Source organism: Phascolarctos cinereus, unplaced genomic scaffold (assembly GCF_003287225.1).
Source record: "Phascolarctos cinereus isolate Bilbo 61053 unplaced genomic scaffold, phaCin_HiC Scaffold_5;HRSCAF=322, whole genome shotgun sequence".
In the NCBI taxonomy this organism is placed as follows: domain Eukaryota; kingdom Metazoa; phylum Chordata; class Mammalia; order Diprotodontia; family Phascolarctidae; genus Phascolarctos; species Phascolarctos cinereus.
The window spans coordinates 380,647,578-380,662,096 of NW_027555958.1; the positions used below are offsets into that span (position 1 = coordinate 380,647,578).

Genomic DNA, 14,519 nt, shown 5'->3' on the forward strand with positions numbered 1-14,519 from the left:
CCTGAGGTTTACTGCGCCTTGGCACTAGACATGTTATGTGGAGCCTTAGCAGGGAGCTGGATACTTCAGGAGGGTGACTAGGCAACTCAAGGCTGGGCCGGGTACACTTCTCTTTCAGTTTCTTTCTATCTGTAATGGTCTCTCACAAAAAAACACTAGCTTAGCCCTTGGGATAATTTGGGTGCTTCAGATGTAGTGGGTATTATTTGCTAGCCACTGACCCTGATGGCAAAAGCAAATGGAAGAAGGCAAAAGAATGGCCCCAACCGGGTTTAACTGTATTAGTGACAAAAATGAAAATCTCTTTTCTGAGTAAGGATGTTTTTTGGCAGCAGGGATCCTATCACATCATCCTGGGATGTGAAAAAATGAGTCCTTGTGTCTTCCAGTTTTACTAGTCACCAATGAGGTGCTAAGCTACTGCTTTTTACTCCACTGGTCATCAACATCAACTCTTCTGCAAAGATGAGGCCCCTAAAAGGAGTGGTTTATGGAGGATCTTACTTATCTAGACTTACTTTTCTAGAATCTAGATCTAGATTCAGACGAATCCTGAGAGATCTGGAATGGGGATGAGATGTAAGCAGTGGCCCCTTGCAAAGAAAACAAAGGTTGAGCTGATGGAATGCGCTAGTGCATTGCATTCTTCACTCTGGTCCACTTCTGCCTGAATGGGATTGGCTAAAGGGTGCGGAAGGAGGTGCTAGGACATTTGCACCCCTAGCTCCAGCCCACCCTTACCCCATACCACCAATGGCCCTTAGTGGGTTTAAAGAATCTGGTTCATTTTGGAACAATACACGGTCACTTAGACCATTAAAGAGAAATTCTGGTACTTGTTGGGGGGTGGGTGGGTGGGTCTAAATCCACCTCTTTGAGGGCCGGAAACCTGGTCTTTTCTCTAGGCCACTACTCACTGGAGAGCCATCCCAATACTAATGCAGGAGCCCTACCGCAATTAAAGGGTGGTGTGTGTGTGTGTGTGTGTGTGTATGTGTTCACGCAGGCATGTGCACAGACATGCATTTATGCCTATGCATGTGGATGGGATAGATTGGGTGCATATCCTTCCATAAATCTTTTTGATTTCCAGGAGAAAGTGCTCTTGTGCTGACCTTACCACTCAGTTCAAACACAAGCCAGTCTTGCTGGGTCTATGCTACCATTTTACTTGGTTTTCTATTAGCCCACTTCTTGCTCCTTCTCATGGCCCCTTCTGTTCCCAGATTACCAGTATTTACTAGGCATCAGTATATAGAAGCTCCAATGTCACAGGGCTGTGCAATGAGCCCCCAGACCAACAAGAAGAGTAAACCTGCCTGGAGTGGTGGAGGAGGGAGGTGAGGTGGAGAGGAAAGGGTAGAGCTAGAGCTCTTGGGTCTCCGAGGACTCGATGGACACTGAGAGTCTGGCCACCACCCGGGTCAGGGCCCTGTTCTCAGCCTGCAGCTGTTCGTTCATCTGCTTCAGGGTTTGAATCTGTTTAAGCTGGTGGAGGTTCTGCAGAGAATGAGACATGGAGGGGACAGAGACAGACAAACAGACCAAAGGAGATAAAAAGTAGGACAAGGAAATCATGTGACTTTTTGGTTTTTTAGTTTGCATGCAAGAAAGGAAAGGAAAAGAGGAAAATGGCTGGAAGGAGAGCAAATGGGAATGGAATGACGGAGTAGAAAGCTAGAGAGATCAGAGCTGAGCCAAGTGAGTCTTAGCTAAGCCCTAAACAAATGAAGACTGGCTCCTTTAATAGAACTAGTGACCACCTCAAGAAGTACATCTGACTGGTTCTGAACAGTAGCCCCACTGTGTGGCTCTCAGGCTTTCTGCAGGATTTACAGGTTAAGTTAACCTGACTATACACTCTCTCCCTACTCAGATCTTCCTTCATCCACATCTGGACCCAACAAAGGGGGCTTTATATCCAGACTAAATACTCTGCCTATGCCTAACTGAAATTACTGCTATTTCTTTTCCTCTCTTTCTTTTTCTTTTGCGATCATCCTGTTTTCTCTCTTTGTTCTATTCTTTCCCCTCTGAATTCTTTACTGTGGGGGGGAAAAAGAGGTCTGTGGCATGAAGGTTCATTTTGTATACAGAGCCATGGGCAGATTGGTGGAAAGGAGATATAATATACTTCTCTAGGTAGTTCTCCAACCTTCTTTGTGGGAACCAAAATTAACACAGCCAGTTCTATCCTGAAGCCCAGAAAGCTCTGTCCAGGCTTTAAGAGCAATTAAACTGCCACTGACCTATTGTGTAATTATCTGCATCACTAAATTAACGGCTAATGGTGCTCCCCACTCATGCAGAGGCTTGGTGCTTATTAAAGAAATTTGCAAAGATACGGATGCTCTGGAAAATATGGTCACATTTTATAGCATTTTTGAATATTTAGTAATAATAGAGTAACAGCACTGGCTGACATAAGTAACAAGGGCATCCCTAGGGGCTATGACCTAGGATGGCGCCTGAAGTTATGTTAACTACAGGTTTCTGTTTCTTCCTTCTATTCTGGGTCTCTTCTGAGACAATGCTGCCAGATGTATTATTCTAGGAAGCCACTGGTTGAGTCACATGGGAGGAAATGCAGTTTTTCACCTTGGTTCCAAACCAGTACTTAGGATATTTTTGTTTAGGGAGTCAACATCTTCCCAGTCCACAAAATTCTTACCAGTTACCTAAGGGCCACAAACAACTGCAACAAAAGCCCACCAACCAATGCTAGCATTTAATACAATGAACGTGGCCTATACAATTATTTGTCCTAGGTAATGTGGAAAGCTGTTCTAGCCCTGGCCTATCAGCTCTTGGTAAGTAGGTGAATGCTTTTGCTATGCAAATAGAGCAATAATAGATGAGCAGGCATACATCTGTTAAGGTTACAACAAGTACTGGAAAACATAGGGAAGAGAATGAGAGAGAAGTCTGCCTAGAACCAGCACAGGTGAATGAATTAAATGAAAGATTAGTAGAATGACAATTATTCAGGGGTGAAGAAGAGGGAGAATAAAAAGACACTGGGGAATAAGAAATACAGTAAGGGGAAGAGACACACAGACATAACTGCCGAACATCCCTTTCCCCAAACAGGGAAACTAGTTATCCTGAAGGGGAAGGCAGGGCAGCCAAATGACTGGGGGATCAAAAGGATGGTGGGGCCTGGGCTAGCCTTTTCACTCACTTCAAGCAATTCAGCAGGGGGCACAAGAAGGGTATTCATGAGGTGCCGTGTAAGGAATTAAGAGGGAAGGAATAAGGGTTGAATCTAAGAACCAGTGGAAAATTCCCTGCTTCAATTCTTCAATGTTTGTTGAGCATGAGGCACAATCAACATCCTTGTACCAAGTGGTCCCTGCTCACACGCTAATGTCTTGAATTATACAAAATCCCTAGTTCAGCGTGTGGGTATTTGCAGAGTGAGACGCAGTCAAAAGCAAGGGAAAGAGAGACTCAAATAAGGGAGGATCTAGTTGAATGTTCTAACAGAAGCAGCACCAGGGGTGGGTGATTGGGAGCTAGGAAGGAGGAGGAGGGGGAGAAGGGAATGGAGACAAAATGCAGAGTGGAGCTGAAAAGAGGCCAGGCTTGTATGGGTTCAGGCTGGAGACATGTCTAAAACAAGCGGAATAAACCAATTTAAGATCAGTCATTCTTTGGCAGTACTGGATGGAGCGGGGTGGGTAGGGGAGAAGAAGGAAAGAAGGTAGGTGCCAATCCCTTGAAAGAAGCATATCAGCGCAGGGCAGAAAACCAATCAATTCATTGTTGGTACACTGCAATAAAAATGCTCTAGCACCGCTTAGGCAGACATGCAAACTTGCTTGAAAAGGCCGGTCCCAGCCCTAACTCAGGCCAGAATCTAAGTAATGATTCCTAAAGGAATGAGTCACTTACCTTTCTAAATTATGGTCAGCAATAGTTCAGTCGAGGTCACAACAGACCAGACCTACATTCTAATGTGTGAAATGCGCAGCGTATGCCTCTTTCCCCTTGATTTTCTATCCCTGGCTCATAGAAATGATGCCTTTTCACCCCATTAGGCGCAGTTTAAGAGACAGCTACTGTTTCTTCCCATTGTCTTTGAGCAAAAGTTGTACCTTGACGGTACAATCTTGAACAATTTTAATATTTTTCTCCCACTGACTTGTCTTAGGAGGCTTAGATGTATGCTTAGAAACTGGAAATGTCTGTTCATTAGTCATGGGCATGGCTGGGTTCCTGCTCTGACCAAAAAAAAAAAGTCTTGTGTCTCTTAAAGGGAGGAATGGAACTGCATGCACTTGGTGACCCAGACATCTCCTCTTTGGCTATCTATTCTTCTCTGATGTTGAAAGGGCTGGGGGTCCAACATTAGCCATTATTGTCACTTTGAAGAACAGTTTCAATAGTTAATGAAAAAAAATAAAGGCATTGGACTCAGAGTCAGGTAGGCCAGGATTCAAATCTTTCTTCAGATGCTTACTAGCTGTAGACTCTAGGCAGGTCATTTAACCTCACTAGGCCTCAGTTTACTGAACTGTAAAATGAGAGGGTTGAACTTGATGGCTTCGAAGGTCCCTTACAGCTTTAGATCTACGATCCTATGAACTTTCTCGGGCTCTCTTAGGAGAGGAACAAGACCAGTTGTATGTCTGGACTTTAAAAACTGTTTTTTGGCCTAACGCTAAACCCAGCACCATGGCCATAAAGAAACACATCTTGACAATATGACGGCAGCACCTTCAGGAATGTCAGAAAAATCAGGGCATCCCCCTTCCTCTATGGGGAGGCTTAAAGTTTTCTTGGTTTGCCAGTAGGATTTTCTTTTCTCTAGGTTCTTAGCAAAGAAGAGTCTGGAGATTTTGAGCAAGATACCTCGATCTTTGTCAAGACTCATGGAAATCTCACACACAGAGGATAAAGCACCAAGCTTGGAGTCAAGAAGCCCTGAGCTCAAATCCAGCTTCAGACACTTACCAAGCTGTGTAACTTTGGGCAAGCCATTTAACCCATGCCTGCCTCAGTTTCCTCAACTGTAAAATGGGGATTAGAATCGCACCCACCTCCCAGGTAGGGTTGTTGTGAGGATCAATGAGATAATACCTGTTAAGTGTTTAGCACAGTTCTGGCACAGGATATACTATATAAGTGCTTATTCCCTTCCCTTCTTTTTTCTTCCCCATCCCACCCCCTTATCTGGTAATTCCATTTCAAACAGATTTGATAATTGGTTTAGAAACAAACCGCACACTCACCCTAAGGCTACATTTGGTTATTTAAGATTTTTGTGTGTATGTCTATGTATCTACATTTATGTATATATTTATCTATAAACACATGTGTAAATTTCAAGCCCTTCAGGGTTATAAAGAGAGCAAAGATTTTCTCCAGGCTCTCTTCTAATTCATGGGAGAGAAGGTCTTTCCCTGTACAATCTCTGGGGAGAGCGCAAAGGAACAAGCTGCCTATTTTAGTCAGCCTGTTGGGAAAGCAGGGCCCAGAGCAAGCGTCCAAACCACAATCTTGTTGCACAGAATTAGGGTAAATGCATTGCTAAATGGGCTCCCTCCCACACCTGCTGACTGCACTCCTGTTATGCTGACCTCTTCAATTAGAGCATCATATAAGGCTATTCGTCCAGGGGGACTGCATGGGCCACAGCCCCTCAGTCCCTACCCACCTGCCTGACCCTGTGGGCTTATTCTAAATTCGGGCCATTATCTGTGTGGGAACAGCAAGGCTTCTAATTCCAGGTCCTTTCTGTGTGGGAATGAGTACATGTGACTGGAAATCTACAAGCACTAGACTTGAGTGGGCTGCTCCCTGCCCCTAGGGTACTCCTCAGAGGGCACCAGCATTTGACCCCATTTAAATGTTCTAATTCAACACTTGACAACAGAAAGGAAAAAAACAAACAGGGAAAAAACCTTGCTCCCTAACAACGGGGTACAGCTGGCACAGCTCAGGGTGTTTCAAACACAGGTAGAGCACAGGGGCCCCCGCGTGACGGAGGAGGCCCATTCATCACAGGTACGGATGCCCCAGCCCTGACACCATAGAGTTCCTGAATGGAAACAGTGGTTCTGGGAACACAGGTCTGATCTTGTGGTGACACACGGACGCAATCATCTTAAAGGGGCTAATTATTATTTTAGTGTCCTATTGCTCTGTGTCACTAAGAAGACTCAGTGCGGCCCTCTGTGGATCTGTCTGAGACCTAAGTGGTTATAGGTGAGATTGAGTCTGGGTATTGTGGATGTCACAGGCCAGGGGAGATAGAAACAAGAGTTTGTCCCTGCCAGAGCATGGGGCTGGTAAATAAGCTGTGATCCAGGGCCAGAGGAGCCCTCAGATTGACCAAGAACCATTCAGTGAATTGACAGGCAGAGTGATTTTGTGCAAAGAGCAAAGAACTTGAAGCCAGAAGACTCAGGTCCGAGTTTTGGCTCTAGCACCCACGAGCTGTGCAGCTTCTCTGCCTCAGTTTAGTCATCTGTAAAGTAGAGATGACCACAGTCACTAACTGCTCGACATCACTTTGAGGAATGGGAGCTATCCTTATTCCTGCTCCAGCGTCCTGAAAGGTTAAGCAGATACTCTGCCCGTGGGGTTATCTGCTCATTCACCTTGACAGATCCAAAGAGCCTCCATTTTTCTAGCTCAATATTCCTGTTCTCCAAGCGAAGAAAACCTGTGCTCCAGAAAGCTGCCTCTTGGTATCATAATCAGTAAGAAAATAAATGGAGACAGAACAAAGCCAAGCACTGGGAGGCTGAGGACATGCAGCATACTGTGGGGCCAGGCATCCCCCAAACCAAATCTTAGGGGCTTCTTACATCCTCCTTCCCTGGAGCAGTGATGCCCTTATAGGGCAGTATGCCAGCCTCTAGAGCTCAAAAAAGCCCAGAAGGACAACTCTCCATCAGAGTGGCCGATGGCCATGTGGCAAACAGGGAAGGAGAAGGAAGGACAAAGGGAAGATGTGGGAAAGCTGAGAAGTGTTTCTGGTGGCCTGAGCTTGCTGCATGGGGAGACGGCCAAGCATTCCTGAATATTTCAGGGAAATGGTCTAGGACAGGAAATCAATATGGGAATCCATCTCCACTCTGTTTCAGAATGCCTCTTCTGTGCTTCCTGTAGCAGTGTGCTGAAATGGGGAAGGGGATGTGGGGAAAGCCCATGGCCTCTACCAGGCTTGGAACATGCGGCCACACTGAGTCAGAAGACCAGCCCCGGTCCTACTGCCCAGTCCTGTGAGGGTGAAGCGATTTGTTATGGAGCCTTAAATTTCAACTCACGTCTTTCTCCAGCCTGCAGGAGTCACCCCTTCAAAATAAAGGCAGCATTAGTTCCAAGATGCACTTAGGGGGTGGCCATAGTGAGTGTGGTTTGACAAGTCTCTGTAAAGTGTCCTGAAGGGAGGAACTGCCTCCTTACCTCAGTAGATCTTTCTCAAGGGTGATGAGTAAACGACTCAAATCTGTTAAGCGTTCAAAAATCAGACACAGAGTAGCAAAAACAAAATAAAATCTTCTGTACCTTCATCTCCTCCTCCATTTCTGACATTTTCCGCTCCAGGGCTCTCCTCTCCTGTTTCAAAAAAACCGTGAGTGTGTTTTAGGAGGGAGTCAAACTGTGCTTTCTTTCAGCTGGCCTTTTAGAGGTAGCTGTGTAACCTGTAAACAGCAGCTTTCTTTAGCTCCCACCCAAAGGGTTCACCTTTTTTTGGTTTGGGCACACTTATATCCCAGGTTTGGGGTTCTATGGTAGAGCTTACCATTGGGGATAGGGCTACTTCCCTGAGGAAGACCACATTATCCAAATTCCATAATGGAACAGCAGAGGACTGCACAGGGAAATAGCATAAAAAATACCACTAGAACAGTACCAAGTCATCCTAGGCCACAGTATATATGTCAAAAATTTCTTCAAATTTAAAATGACTTCAAGTGACCAACACCTAGTTTTTCCTTTTACCCACCTCAGTAAAGCTCCTCCCACACATTCTCCGAGTCAGTGTCCCTCATGATGGGGAACAAGTATAGATTGCCCTGGATAGATCACCTCACCCCCATCCCAACTATGTTGTTTCTTTTTATTCTGAAGACTAATCCCTACTAGTCCCAGTAAAGGGACCCTCACTGGGATAGATCAGATGGAAACTCAAAGAGGTTTGCCTATAAGGGGAACAGAATGTATAACTTAGCTAGTTTTCAAACATAAAGTAATGGGAGAGCTAGACAGAAAGACACAGTCAAAACCTAGCTGAGCTCATGTATTCAAGTCAATCACAATTCAGGTCTCTTAGTAGAGACAGGTCAAGCCCGAGGAATATCCTCAAACCTTTTAGGCAAGGGCCTCAGCTAGCAGAGAACCAGAGATTCTTCAGTCAGTGGAGATCTCTGCTGGCTCACGTCACCTCCCGGATGAGCACCTCTCTTCTGCGGCTGGGGCCTGGAGGGGTCTAGAAACTTTGGTGGGGGGTGTGTGCATATGATGATTTTCAACTAAACTGAAATGCATGTTTTACGGGATGACGTGGCACAGTGGAGCCTGGAAGCAGGGTCAGTATGAGATGACCAAGAATGGAACAAAGGGAAAGGATCAGCCATCTGGGATCTCAAAAGGATTAGAAATTAAACTCAGGCAAAAAGAATTTTTCATGAAGCTGGGGATAGAATGTGGCCGTACTAATAATGCCTTTTTAAGATGAACTTTTTCCATTGGCAAGAACAACAAAGCCAAGGAGAGTAAAAAGAGAAACAGAGATGGAGCAGAGGGGAAAGAGGAACACACGTACCCTTTTCTCCACCTCCAGCATTGTTGATCGGTCAGAGGTTTTTTCTTGTTTCTGCTGGCACCAATGAAAAAACCCAGATATTACTGTTGAAAGTCTAGGACATACAGAAAGCCCAGTCTACCCTCCCTGCCATCCTCAGCCTGACATTCACAGACAGAAAGCAGTGCTTCAGAGGTTCCCCGCCCCAGGAGTCCCCCACCTGTTATACTGAGATGGACCGACAGAGGGTCAGCCCAATACAACAGGTCTCTGAGTCAGCTGCCCCCTCCTCCCCTCAACTGGGTTTGTCTGGGTTCCCAGGGGCATGTTAGTGTGAAGGGAGGATGAACAGCCAGCAGCAGGAGCCATCTCTTTCCTTCTTTATTTCAGCACCTCCCCATCCTTGACACCTGGCTGTCTTTCCCAACTCTCCACCTGTGTTTTATAGGATGGGACGTTGTGAATCTCAAAATGAGAAAACCACTTTGAAGTTTCTTCTTCCCCCAAACAGTCCCTTTCCTAAGCCCCTTGCTTCTAGCATCCAAGGGCACTTTAGATCACCCGAAAGCACAGCATGCAAGTGGCTTAAGAAGAACAAGAACTGAATTTCTGGCAAACAAAATGGGACATCCTTAGATTGGAGGAATGTCTAGTTGGGGGTCAGGGAATGGACTAAATAAAGTTTCAAGTTCCCTTTTGGGCCACTGAACCTCATAAGGTGTCTTCTATATTGGTGGTCCACAAAAATAAAATCGTTAATTGACTTTACTCCTGGATGGCGCACAGGCAGCACTTAAGCAAGATGGTGGTTATGCTGTTGCTAGGCAGGAACTCCAAGAGCCGTCCATACTTTTACAGCAAGACTCAGAAGCCTGACTCCCATCTTGAGCTCTTACTTTCTAGTTTGAAAGTCCTGGCTCCCTGCTTTTTACCTCTATCCCTTCATCAGATCCTTCCTGGGAAGGAAGATGAAGGGAGAGCAGAAGTGGATCTTTTCTCCTGCATTTGCTTAGTAAGGCATATTTTGTGAAGTAGAAAGAACACTGGAAGTGGAGTTGTAAGAGCCAGATTCTAGTCCCGGCCTTGCCACTGACCAGCATGCTATAGTCATTTCCCTTCTCCGGGCCTTTCTTTGGGAAGTGAGCCCTTCCCTTCCTCTCATCTGTACACAAGATGATTTCTAGGGTCCAGTCCAACTCTGACATGCTCTGATCTGAATTCTCACTTTCCCAAGTTTCTAAAGATGCCGTAGATGCTATCTTATGAGATACAGTCATTTAGCATTTTGAAGCTACTTTTTTGCAAAGGAAAAGTATTCCATGATTTTATTCTCTTTGATTTTCAATCAAGAACAGGTGTGTTAGATAACACTGCCATATGTGTGATGATGGCAATCTCTCCTTTTACGTGCACACAAATATGCAATCCCTCTCTGAAGCACGAGGCCTGCACCCAAACCAGAGCTCATTATCCTTGCTCCCAAACTCACCTCTTTTCCTAACTTTCCCTTCCGTCTGGGACATGCCATGTCTCTGACACTCAGGCTCAGTCTCAGTCATCCTCGGCCCTTCTTTCATACTCATGCTTCACATCCCACCAGTTGCCAAGACTTGTTAATTTGGCCTCCATATCTCATAACCACCCTCTTTTCCCCACTCACACGGCTGCACCGCCCGACTGAGGCCTTGATCACCTCTTGCCTGGACCGCTACAGTGACCTCCCATCAGTTCTCCCAGCCTTTAGTCTCTTCCTCTTTATTCTCCCCACAGCTGCCAAGCTGATATTCCCAAAGTAGGATCTGACCCTGACACTCACCTTCCCAAGAAGTGACAGTGGCTTTGTCGTGCCTCTAGTATAAAATATGAACTTCTCTGCTTTGCTTTTGAGGCCCTCCCCTTTCCAATCCCAGCCTTCCTCTCTAGGCTTTTCACACTCGACTCTCCCTGCACACATTCTGTGCTCCAGCCCCACTGGGCCTGCCCGCTGCTCCCCACAAATGGCACTCCATCTCCTGCCTCGCATGAGCAGTCTCCCATGCCTGAGATGCCCTCCCTCTTCCCCTCCACCTCTTAGAATCCTGGGCTTCTTTCAAATCTCAGCTCGTGTCACCTCTTACACAAAGTCCAACCTGATTCCCCCAGGTGTCAAGGTTTTTTTTTTTCCTGGAAGTTACTTTGTATTTCATTTTCTCTCTATCTGTATCTCCAGCACCTGGTACAGTGCCTAGCATAGAAATGGTGCTCAACTGTTTGTTGAATGAATGGATATAGGGCTGTCAGATCCTTCATCATGGGATGCCAGTTCCCTTAGAAAATGGCAAACACTATTTTTAAAAAATTCCATGTTTGGAAAAATCACACAAGAAGAGAGTTCATAATTTCATGGTCTCCCCAGAATTTCAATCCTTGGGTGCAGCTGGCAACAGTAGCTGTACTCACCCTTCCCCCCACTTCCTCCCCCATAAGTAGTACATCAAAGAATATGGGCTTTCTCCCAGGAATCAGACAGGGTGAGGCTCTTTACAGCACCCACCTTGTAAGTCAACACGGGATGCTGGCTAGACAGCTTGCCAGATGTGGAACACAGGCTGGAGAAGCTAAGAACACCCAAAGACCCTAAGAAGTGCTATCTTTCATGTCTTTGGAAGAAGAAGAAATGAAAAAGGGGAAGTTGGGTCCCTCCACTGTGAGGTTTAAGCTTTTCCTTTGAGTTTGAATTACCATTAAACTCCACTCTCTGCTTGTGCTGGGGCAGGATCTCTGACAAGCAGAGTCTATCAGTCAGAAACCTGTACTCCAGCCAGGAAAATCCAAGCCTCTGCTCTCGTCTGAGGGCTGTGGGAGCATTTCCTGGGAGCAGGTAGCCTCCCTCTATTTGTCAGTGGCCAAGGTGCTATGGCCAAACTGCTGCAGTGCCACTCGGCCTTCTTGAGCTTTTTCTATCCCTTACCTTACCTTACCTTACACTGCGGCAAGCAATGAGCTGAGTGAGAACTTAATAAAAACCAACCCCTGCCATCTAGCAATACATACTGTGGGGTTCTGATCACTGCTCTTCACTCTCATGTCCAGACTGAACAAGCCCATTTCTTAGTTTTATTTTTTCATCTTCTTGATTCATTTTAAAATCAGTTCACTTTTCCAAATCCTTAGACTCTTGACATTTCAGGGAGGGCAGTAACTCGATAGGTTTCCCGTTAACTCCACAATAAACTAAGCACATGCTTCAGCTTTCAGCTGCAGGGTTTGTTTCACTGGGAATGAGGTTATTACCTCCAGCACCTTTTAAAAGCATCATCTAATTAAACCAGGCTTAGCTGTAACAGAAGAGTGGTTTACTCAGTCTTCTAGCCATTAAAGATCCTTGTTCCTAGACAGTGATGGCTGAGATGACAGCGGGCTGCGTAGCCTACTGGAGAGCACCTCAGCTTTGGATTCAGGACAAAAGGGCCTCACAGCACTCATGGTCTCAGCTCTCAATGTGCTATATGACCTTGGCTGAAAACATCGCTTATATCTGGGCCTCAGCCTCTCTGAAATATAGAGTGAGAAGGTAGCTGGAGGATGAGTCACCAACAGGATGACGCTGAAAGCAGACAGAACCAACTGGGCAGTGCAGAGAGCGGCCAAAGCAAGAATCAGTCCTCGGCAATGTGGATAATCAGGAGATATTTGCTCAACATTTCATTTTTCCATTTTAGGCAAAGTAGTAAGTAAGCCCTGACAGCAGACAAAGATTTCTGTGGCTTATCCTCCACCCCTCCCATTGATCTGAGGCCTTGTACTCCTCTCCCTCACAACCTCACCTGGGCCACCTTTTCCAATTTAGATTTGACGTCCACCAGCTCCCGCTGAGCCTCCTGCAGTTTGGTTTTCAGCTTCTGGTTTTCTGTCAGGGCACTCTCATAGAGCTTGGGGAAGAAAAAGAGAGCACCTGATCACCCACTCATTAGCACTGTTGGGAGGAGAAGGGGCAGCGGAACCCTAATTCCACCAGCAGAGCCAATTCCAGATGAGAAAATTATGTAAACCAATCCCTTCTCTGAAACATGCAACTTTGGGGAGGGCCAGGGGCCCTCCCAGGGACTTGCCCAACATCATATAGCAAGCTTGTGTCAGAGGCAGTACTTGAACCTGGGTCTTGACACCAAGGCCAGGTCTCTTGTCCACTAGGCCATATTGTCTCTGCCAGAAATACACAGGAGAGAATGAAATACTCCAAGTGACAGAAAAGATGGAAGTTTTTTCTTTTTGAAAGTAATAGAGACCCAGATGATGAACATACAGGAAAGCACAGATGATGTCCTAACATCAACCAAACATCAATTTTTTTTTAAAGTACACTGCCTGGCACTCCTTCCTTCCTTCCTTTTTCCAGACGCAGCTAACAAAAAAAATCAATTCTGAATAAAAATCTTTCTTTTGCTTCTTTCTAGAACATTTGAATCTCCTAGTACAAATAACCCTTATGTGCCTATATCAAAGAGAATATTTCAGAACTAGCCTCAGGGGGCAGAGCCAAGATGGCAGAGTGAAAGCAGTAACTTGCTTGAGCTCTCTCCCAAACCCCTCCAAATACCTATAAAAAATGGCTCTAAACAAATTCTAAAGCAACAGAACCCACAAAAAGACAGAGTGAAGCAAATTTCCAGCCCAAGACAACCTGGATGGTTGATCAGAAAGGTATATTGCTGGGAGGGGAGAGGAGCACAGTGTGGCATGGGCATGTAAGCCGCAATGAACCTGGAGCAGGACTCAGAGGACTGAATCCCGGGCAGCTGTGATGGCTTCTAAACCTCTCAACCCATGAACACCAAAGACAACTTAGAAGGTCAGTGGAAAAAGTCTGTTTCTGTGGTGCTGAGAGAGGAGGTAGGTCAGAGCCAGTTCCAGAGCGCGGGCGCCAGGGCAGTAGCTGACAGACTGACGGGGAATCGAGTGGCTGATCAGAGGTGGATTTCAGGGATCTATTTGCCAGTGCTGAGGCAGGAATCTCTTGCTTTGCCCATGCGTGGATCTGGGTCACAGTTCTGGGCGGTGGTTCTAGGCGAGGAGGAGTGCTGGCATGGTGGAGCTTGTAGTGGCAGTGGAAAGAAAACTTCACAGTTTCAGGACAGAAAAGAGTGCTTGTGGTCACTAACAGACCAGAGCACAGGCCAGGAAAGGAGTAAACACCTCGACCCTTATCATACCACCTTTCAAGAACTGAAAATTTACAGGTCCCCACAAGTATCTCTGAAAACAGCTGTAGAAACCCTGAAGCTTGGGACAGTACATTCTCTACATTGGAAGCAGATTCGTACCTTAACAAAGAGTTTAAAACTCAAGTAATTGGCTGGGATCATGAGCAAGCAGTGCAAAAAGAGTCAGACCATAGAATCTTACTTTGGTGAAAAAGAAGATCAAAACATACAACCGGAAGAAGACAACAAAGTCAAAGCTCCCACATCCAAAGCCTCCAAGAAAAATATGAATCAGTCCCAGGCCTTGGAAGAGCTCAAAAGGGATTTTGAGAAGCAAGTAAGAGAAGTAGAGGAAAAACTGGGAAGAGAAATGAGAGTGATGCAAGAAAATCATGAAAAACAAGTCAACAGCTTGCTAAAGGAGACCCAAAAAAATACTGAAGAAAATAACACCTTAAAAAATAGCCTAACCCAAATGGCAAAAGAGGCCCAAAAAGCCAATGAGGAGAAGAATGCCCTAAAAAGAAAAATTGGCCAAATGAAAAAGGAAGACCAAAAGACTACTGAAGAAAATACTT

The 14,519-nt window shown here is 45.7% G+C and overlaps 1 protein-coding gene across 8 annotated transcripts in view; it reads right to left on the reverse strand.

Annotated features, from left to right (window-relative positions):
- The window catches only part of PPP1R12B (protein phosphatase 1 regulatory subunit 12B), a 255,019-nt gene that overhangs the window by 10,422 nt on the left and 230,078 nt on the right, over window positions 1–14,519 (reverse strand). For 3 of the 8 annotated variants that reach the window (XM_021003139.2, XM_021003135.2, XM_021003141.2), the window contains 3 exons: window positions 12,565–12,669; window positions 8,780–8,833; window positions 7,519–7,569 (listed from right to left, as the gene is read on the reverse strand). In XM_021003139.2, coding sequence (XP_020858798.1) covers window positions 7,519–7,569; window positions 8,780–8,833; window positions 12,565–12,669 — 210 coding nt within the window. Of the gene's footprint in view, window positions 1–829; window positions 1,501–7,277; window positions 7,306–7,518; window positions 7,570–8,779; window positions 8,834–12,564; window positions 12,670–14,519 lie in introns of those variants that run through there. The other 5 variants (XM_021003136.2, XM_078156420.1, XM_078156419.1 and 2 more) reach the window with 5 other exon arrangements.